Genomic DNA, 9,021 nt, shown 5'->3' on the forward strand with positions numbered 1-9,021 from the left:
TATCAAACGCGAAACGCAAGTAACTTTGTGGGCGGATCTCGGGCGCTGTTGCTATTATACCGGCGGGATAAACGACTCTTGCGCCCGACGCAAATCTAAAATGGGTTGGTCTGAAGTAGCTTCATTATTCATAGGTGTGGTTTGGGCGTAACGTGAAATAAACCAATCAGAGCGTCATCTCACATTCGCTTTAAGAGCAGGCGTGCTTGTTCCATGGCGGATTGCTATTATAACGGCGGATTTGCCAGACGCGCGCCAGGAGCGGTTCACAGCCGAGGAGACCGACGTTCTCGTCAGGGCCGTAAAACACAGAGAAGTGACATTGGAGATGGAGAAACACACCCAAATTAGCTTTGCTTAAACAGGCGTATAATAATTTGGGTAAATGTGTAAGCTAGATTTATGCCTATTTTTTCACATCTTCATGGACAGCACAATGATTTCCCTCATGTGGAATATTTTTCCTTGTAATTATGTATGGTTTGCAAAAACGTCAACTGCTGTGTAGATGAGAGAAGCAAAGTGTATGCGCGTTGTGCACATTATATTACATATATTACATACATATTACATTATGGCCAAGCATGCACCCTTAAAATAGCATCTGAACCCACTGAAATGATTCCACTGATTTTAGACGTGGTTTTTCCTGGTCTGTGGCGGAATTGTTTTCTGAAACTGCAAAATAGCACCAGGGAACGTTTGCGCCAGCACACGCCTCCTCTTTTCGCTGAACTGCCCCCGGGAGCGCAAGTTCATTCCCTAATTTACCGAGGTGCGTCTGCCGAGGGAAAAGTCCGCTGTGCGTCGGGTGCAAAATAGGAATGATACATGCGTCGGTGTACAAAGTCAATTGCGCTGGGTGCAAGATAGGTAGCCTGGTAATACCAAACTCTGCTACTTCGCTTTGCTTCGTAGACAGAGTCTGGCATGGCATAATTGAAAAGCGTTTTCTTTCTCGCGGGGGGGCGCTTGTCTGAAGTTTAAAATCATTGGTTACCCGTAAGCCAATCACATAACGTTTGGTTATGGCGTGTGTTATGCGCATGCTCAGCCGCATCTAACTTCCACTGTAAACACATGTATGATGCGAAAACAAAACCATCGAGCGAAATACCGGAGTGAACATGGCTGTGAACGACTTTTGCAGATTATGTGAAGTAAATCTACGCATCCACGGTACAATCAGCGTCTACGTCACGGCTCTCAGCCCGCCCTCTGTTCGTTGATTGGCCGGCTGTTTTCAGGCCGGAGGAAAACGGAAAGCTCTCAGACTGAGTATAGAAGCGAAATGAAATTGAGCGGAAGTACGAAGTCTGACGTAGTCAGGCTACAAGATAGGGCCCATACAGTTCAAACACAAATTGTGAAAATGGCTGTGTGCTTAAAGTACATAAGGTCTGTAGAGCCGTTTTAAGGTTCCATCATGAAATCATATTGATTATATGATTAAGTTTTAATTTTGTACACATTTCTTATGGATTTTGTTATAATACATTTTTTATTAATTCAACAGGTCATAAACATACTTTATCACTATAAAAATGGCTTGTTAAACATGAAAGTATAATGCATTAATTTAAGGCATTTCTCCTTATATAGAACATTTTTTTCTTTAAAACTGAATCAAGAACTCTAAGGTTATATATAGAATCCCATTGAATCTTTTTTCTAAGGCCACATGAATGCAGTGTGCTAATAACCGCTCAGAAAATGCACAGCAATGGCTGTTTTCTCAGCGTTTCTCGGTAAAGTGTTGCATTGACACGTAACGTTGTCTTTAGACCGTGTGTTGGTCAGTGAACGCAGCGTCCCAGTTCCCAGCGTAAAATCTGCTCATGAATAATGAATCTTGGCACAGGAAGAAGAGATTGCTCTCTCTCTCTCTTTTTTTTTTTTTTCCATGAGAATAAACAAGAGGAATTACACACCACAGAAGCGTGATGTCGCGCTATAAATAGAAACGTGGCTTCTGCTTCAGGCTGTGAGTATGAACAGGTCAGAGCTGCTATCATCTGCAGAATGAAGGTTCAGAATCACAGACTTACGACTGCCTGCATGTGTTTCAAAGCCAATGCATATAAAAACGCCAGACATAAAAAAACAGACATCGGTTGTGACCCGAGTGGTGATTGACTCATCATTGTTCTGAGATGCTCTGTGAGTCCAGGAAAGAAATCGATAGAGCTCTTTATGAGTTAATGCACAATATAGCCCACACATGCATTACTAGTGTGGCATTCAGCCAGACTACAGGTGTGTGTGTGTGTGTGTGTGTGGCCCCCGCATTACCATCCAGTGATGCCGTCCAGATACTCCTGAGAGCCAGTGATTCATTTCTACCGTCATGTTTCTTGTTAATATATCTGAGCAGGGCCGGTGCAGGTTGTTTCTGTGGGCCCTCTGACTTGTTTAGTTGGGGACACTTAAAGAGGTGGTTGATTATGATTTCACTTTTCTAACTTTAGTTAGTGTGTAATGTTTGAGCATAAACAACATCTGCAAAGTTACAACGCTCAAAGTTCAAAGCAAATGGAGATCCTAAAAACACTAACCCTTAAAATTTACATAAACCCCGCCCCCGGAACACAATTTATAGATCAAGACAGAATATGCTAATCAATGACTCGAAGATAACTACACATAAGCTACATAAATTCATCAACTAACCATTCAGAAATGTCCTGTTGCTTCTACAGGTTGTCACTTCTTCTTGAGTCTCTCCATCTTTGTCTGACTCCAGTTTGAACATAAAAGGCTAAAAGTTTTTGAAATTTTCAGTGTGTGTGTGAGGTAATCGGAGCTGCTAACACACACACACACACACAAACTCTTGAAGCTCTGTCCTCTGTGCCGGGAGCTGCAGCTCATTTGCATTTAAAGGTACACACACAAAAACGGCGCGTTTTGGCAAGAATAGACCAAATAATCAATAACAAGCTTGGGTGTTTTATAAGGAGAAAGGAGAAAGTCACTCTGTGAATCTGATACGGATATCCATTATAGTATGAGTTATAAACAGTCTGTTTGACAGAAAGGTTGGGAAACACGAGTAGTGTTATTAACTAATATAATAATATAATACACTGCAATCTTGACCAAAAATTGATGAACCTCTTGATGGAAATAAATATTGTGATGTTAAGCGGTTCATCAATTTTTGGTCCAGATCTTGTATTGTCAATGCAAGAGTCCAGCTCTCTGTAAAGTCTCCTCCAGCACATCACAAAGACTATCAATGAGTTTAAGATCTGGACTCAGAGGAGCCGATTCATGTGTGAAAATGATTCTTCATTCTCCCTCACAACCATTCTTTCACAATCTGAGTCTGATGAATCTTGACATTGTCCTCCTGGAATATGGTCATGATGTGTCTTCATACATGGGTGTTTAAGAAATGAAAAGCTACACACTCCATCAATTAGGGTTAGAAGAACTGTTGCCAAACATATAACATGATAGAAAAATAATAATCACTGCAATAATGATCCAATCATAGACTCTTAAGCATTTGCCTGTTTAAATCCAAACAGCGACTTAATGTATAATAACATAACTTAATATAATATAATATAATATAATATAATATAATATAATATAATATAATATAATATAATATAATTGTCACAGTCTCACTTAGTTTGGACTTTGTTTTTAGTTTGCACCATTTTCCACTGTTGAGTTAGTTGTCATTTAGTTCAGGTGTGTGTAGTTAATTATCCTAATTTGCTTTTATACTTCAGTCCTCTGTGTCTATTTATTTGCTGTCGGGTCTCGTCTGGGATATGTGTTGTAAGCCGTTCTCTCTGTTTAGCTTTATCTGCCTGTGGATTTATTAAAGACTATTAAAATGTATTCTAAAAGCACAGTTCTGTGACAGTAATGTTATGTAATAATTAGTCCTTTACAAAAGTAGAATAAAAAGTAATTTACCAACTAATTTCAAATTCTAAAGAGTAATTTATGGTAGCACTTTACAACAAGGTTGTATCTATTTGTTAAGATTTCTTAATGTTCAACATTTCTTAATACATTATTAAAAAGACCTGAGCTGACATGAACTAATAATAAACAGTTGTGTTTTTATTAACTAACTTTAACAACGATTAATAAAAAAAAAACTGTAACAAATTGGACTCTATTGTAACGTGTTACCAAATTTTACCATCAAAAGTTTAGGGTCGGTAACGTTTTTTGTTTTTGTTTTTAAATAAAAGAATGATTGAAAACAGTTGTCTAAATGTCTATACTGTCACTTTTTATCAATTTAATACATCCTTCTAAATAAAAGTATTAAAAACGTCTCACTGCACCACAAATGTAAATTAAGTTAGTTTGCATAATTACAGCGTGTTTTACAGAAACTCTGAAATTATGTAAAGCTCTAAAAACATTTGTTTGTTTTTTGCTGATTTCCCGGTGAGATTTGAGCGCTGAATCTTCGCTCTGCTGCTCTGGCCTGCGCGCTTCCCTCATTCCCCCTCCAGAGTTCGATGCGCTCGGCTCTCGGCTCTGCCTGGAGTTCTCAGTGCGGCGACAGCGGTGCTGAATATGGCGTCAGACGGGATGATTTTAACAAACCACGACCACCAAATCCGGGTCGGCGTCTTGACAGGTAAAGGCCAGAATCCTTTATGTCATCGTGTGGTTTATTTTTGGGGGAAACGGCTGCGTATTTCCAGCTGTTTGCCAGCGGTGCCAATCCTTCCCAAGTGTGTGTGTGTGTGTGTGTGTGCATGTGTGTGTTTGCGTGTTTCTCTGCTGGTCAACGGTGATTTAATGCCCTTTCCCCCTCTTTGCCAGAGATTAATTTACCTGCCAACCCCCTGCACGATAAAGCAGCACAGCTTCTGGTTAATCTGTATCTTTGATGTCATTATGAAATTTCACAGGAGATTGTAGTTTTATCTACTGAATTCTTCATTTTCGCTTGTTAAACCTTTAAAAAGAGCTCAATGTTCACACCACAGCGTTTCACGAGCACGTTTAATTCAGTGAATGATGTATTATTTGTACCTGGTCGGATAGTCATCGGTGATAAAGATGTGATTTACTGTCAGAGACAGTGGATGCAGTGGGCTGATATTAGTAAGGATGGCTGTGAATCGTGGGCAGAATGCTGGTTTCCTCTCTGCATGACAGTCTTGTTAATGCAAACATGCATTCGCCGGTGATTTCCATTCGGGATTTTTTTCTGTGATGCTAGTCTATGATGACTGAAATGTTCTAGCAAAGGCTTTATAATATGCGATTAATCTCCTTCCTGTGTCAAAAATGGAAGGAAATTAAATGCAGCCACCGAGTTACTGAACGATGGCATTTTGTGCTTGAAATCTCCCGAATTGGCAGGATAATACAGCTTTAGGGAGAGGGGGGTGGGAGGGGGGATGGACGTGAAGGCCACGGATTTTCGTGTGATGTGATAACCCTCTCATGGAAATCCGCTGCTGAAGGTGGTAATGTGCAGAGATGGAGAGAGAGAGAGAGAGAGAGAGAGAGAGGAGCTCCATCCAGCACTGAGGGAAACCCCGCTTCACCTCCCCCCTCCTCACTACTGTAGAGCAGGGAAACCAACAGCTTCCATGTCCGTGGTTCTGAAATGCAGCGTTCGCTCGATGAATGCTGTCCGCGGTTCTGAAACACACAGCAGCCGCTCGATGAACGCTGTCCGCGGTTCTGAAACACACAGCAGCCGCTCGATGAACGCTGTCCGCGGTTCTGAAAGGCACAGCAGCCGCTCGATGAACGCTGTCCGCGGTTCTGAAACGCACAGCAGCCGCTCGATGAACGCTGTCCGCGGTGCTGAATCGCATCTAGCGCTATTCATGCTACTGAAATCAGACCACAGTCACTTCTCACGGGGGTATTTCCCTACATGTTCTGCTCTGTAAAGATGCTTTTAGTTAGGGCTGTGGACATTGAGTCCCCCCAGTTTTCAGATTAGTGGTCAATGATATTGATTCATAATTATTGTATTTGGTCCCCAAATGTAATTACAGCCTTGCTTTTATCTGTACATTTATTACAGGGAATGTCCCATGGGAGTAACCTGGGGATATTTATTCTGCTCAGTTGCACAATGCATCAAACCTAGGTGGGTTTGAATCCACAAGCTATTGGTTAACCATGCCAAATATTTAACTACTATTCTAGAGGAAATTTACAGGGTAGTCAGGGCTACTGGGGTATTGGTTTGTATGTTAATTTATCAAACTCTTTTATCCAGGGATGTAGAGGAGGACATGCTCTAAGTATTCAGATTAGTGGTGAACTGATATGGGTTTTTCAGCGGCTGATTCTTAAAATCATGACATTAAGTCCCTATATGTTTACATGAAGTTACTTATAGCAAGGACAATCCCCATGAAGTAACCTCAGGATACATACTATACCGGATACAACCATATGGTATCCAGGCCAGATATTTCATGGATTTTCAATTGCTGGTGTATTAGCCTGCATTGTTCAGGACTATCTGATTTATCAGATGCTTTTATCAGTACATTTATTACACTTTCAGTCCCTATGTTGTAACCTGAGGTTAAGAGTCTTGCGCAAGGGCACAATGGCGATAGTTCATAGATCAAGCCTTGTGGGGCTCAGACATACAACCTTTTGGCTACCAAGCCTGATGATATTGGGGTATTTTCCTACTATTGTTCTGGATTGCTCAGCCATTTATCAGTGCACTTTACTAGGAGAGCCCCCCTGGAGTAACCTCAGGTTAAAGTATCCCGCTCAGTGGCACAGTGGTGATAGTTCACATGCACCTTCTAACCACTAGCTTACAGCACCACTGGTGTATTAGCCTGCATTGTCATATGCTTTCAATTTGATTTCCGTGTCAGCATGGATATCCAACACCCTTGAAGCCTCTAGCTTATATCACCACACACTGTCAGTCAAGCATATACAGGCCAGCAGACACGTACACGAACACGCAATCATCACGCTTGTCATGCGTCTGATTACTTTTGTGACCCCCTCTACACAAGGATGACATTTGAACAGGAAGCTAGCCAATATTTGTCTTGGTAACAAATGTACCATTTCCACTTCTACTAGTGACCCTCTCTCTCTTTCTCTGTATCTCAGAAGGCCTGTGTGTTGAGGGAAATGAAGACAGGAAGGTAAAAAGGAAGAGGAGAGAGATATCACAGTCTGTGTGTGTCATCTGACCTTTCAGAAATCTCTCTCTCCTTGCTGTTGCTCTTCCCTCTTGTGCAGCTGTGGGATTTCACGTTGTTGAAAAGTGATTTCCTTTCCTATCTCTATCTTGCCAGTCACATCTGAGACTCTCACTTACAGGTCGTTGAAGTATCTATATTATCAACAATGTAAAGATAAATGTCTATCTGGGATCAGAGTTGAAACGGTTGACCTTTGACATCAGTCCATGTTGTTACTTCTGTCTTGTGTGCCTGTGCTTGACTAATCATCCAATGACGTAAGGCCTCATCCACATCTGCTCCATCTTCCCCAATGACAGCAGGGTCATGTGACCATACATGTCCCCTTCTCTGGGGTTGAGAGGAGCTTTGGTTGGCATAGCAACACTGTGGAGGTTTTAGGAACCTGACAAGCATACTCCAAGATGTAGGGTGGGGTCATAGTTTCACACGCGGACACCATGGAGAGCTGTTGTTGGAGACGTTTAACTTTTTGTTCACTTGAATTGCATACATTTTATGAGGACAGAATTTGACATATGAATGATTTCTTGTTGAGTTTTCTTAAGGACTGCATTATCAAACTCATTTTATCCAGTGTTATTTTAGTATTATTTCTATACTGTTATAGTGTTTATTAATATATATATATATATATATATATATATATATATATATATATATATATATATATATATAATAGATTTCATTTTAATTTTAAATAGTTTTGTTATGTGCTTTTTAGAATTTTAGAATTTCAGCTTAAACATTTTTATTTTAGTTAATTGCAATGGGCATGTTTCTAATTTTCCTTCTTTTTAATAGTTTTAGTTAACAATAACAACACTGGTTCCATCGACGGTTTGATTTGTTGAAATCATGCAGTACATGAAAAAACTAATCTACTGGAGCCAAATGTAAATTATCATGTCATTAGGTAAGATAATTGATTTGCTGCAATTAAGGATTACATGATTAATAAATCCAACCGAAAGGGTTCTATTCTATTCTTACCAGTAGTTTAGGTCTTTTCAGTAGAAATATTTAGTTACCCCCCTCTTTCAGCACTGTGTCTTCAAAAGTTTGTTTTTTTTAGCATCCTCACCTTGGTGAGTACTGACCTAAAAATAAACCCGATGTGACCTTGAGAAGGACCGCCATCTTCCTGTCACTTCTACAAAACATGAGTTACTATTAAGGGGACCAAGGAAAGTAGTTCAGCTCACACAACCATAGATAGATAGATAGATAGATAGATAGATAGATAGATAGATAGATAGACAGACAGACAGACAGACAGACAGACAGACAGACAGACAGACAGACAGACAGACAGATAGATAGATAGATAGATAGATAGATAGATAGATAGATAGATAGATAGATAGATTTATTGATTCCTCTTCCTGCATGTTGTGCCCAATTCAATTCATATTCATACCCATAACTTGAAAAGGAGCCTGATTGTTCAATTTAAAATTTCGCACAACCATATATTTTTCACCAGTCAGTTGATAAAATGTGCGATAAATCGTTGTGACAGTGACAGAGCGCTTCTGCTTTCATTTGACACAGTGCTGTCATTACAGTCATTACTTTCAGCTTGTCACGCTGTTTGTATGCCTCATTAGTAAAGTGCAGTGTATTGTTGTCTACTTGTTGTTTTCTGTTAATGTACAACTGAATTTTGTGTGTGTGTGTGTGTGTGTGTGTGTGCATGTGTGTGTGTGTGTGTGTGGTTGTGAGAGAGAGAATTGACCTGGCAGTGATAAGAGATTGCGAGTCAATCTTTTCGGCAGCAATGCAGTGGTTAGTGTTTTCAGCACAAATGGAAACGAGAAGGAAACCAGCT

General features: G+C 40.2%; 1 protein-coding gene across 4 annotated transcripts in view; it reads left to right on the forward strand.

The window, feature by feature from the left end:
* The first annotated feature begins 4,504 nt into the window (after positions 1-4,504).
* Positions 4,505-9,021, forward strand: part of gphnb (gephyrin b) — a 95,975-nt gene continuing 91,458 nt past the window's right edge. For all 4 annotated transcript variants that reach the window (XM_084091182.1, XM_084091183.1, XM_084091184.1 and 1 more), the window contains exon 1: positions 4,505-4,615. In XM_084091182.1, coding sequence (XP_083947308.1) covers positions 4,552-4,615 — 64 coding nt within the window. In that variant the 5' untranslated portion in view covers positions 4,505-4,551. The remainder of the gene's footprint in view (positions 4,616-9,021) is intronic.

This window comes from Abramis brama (assembly GCF_963993115.1).
Source record: "Abramis brama genome assembly, chromosome: 18".
NCBI classification, from domain to species: Eukaryota; Metazoa; Chordata; class Actinopteri; order Cypriniformes; family Leuciscidae; genus Abramis; species Abramis brama.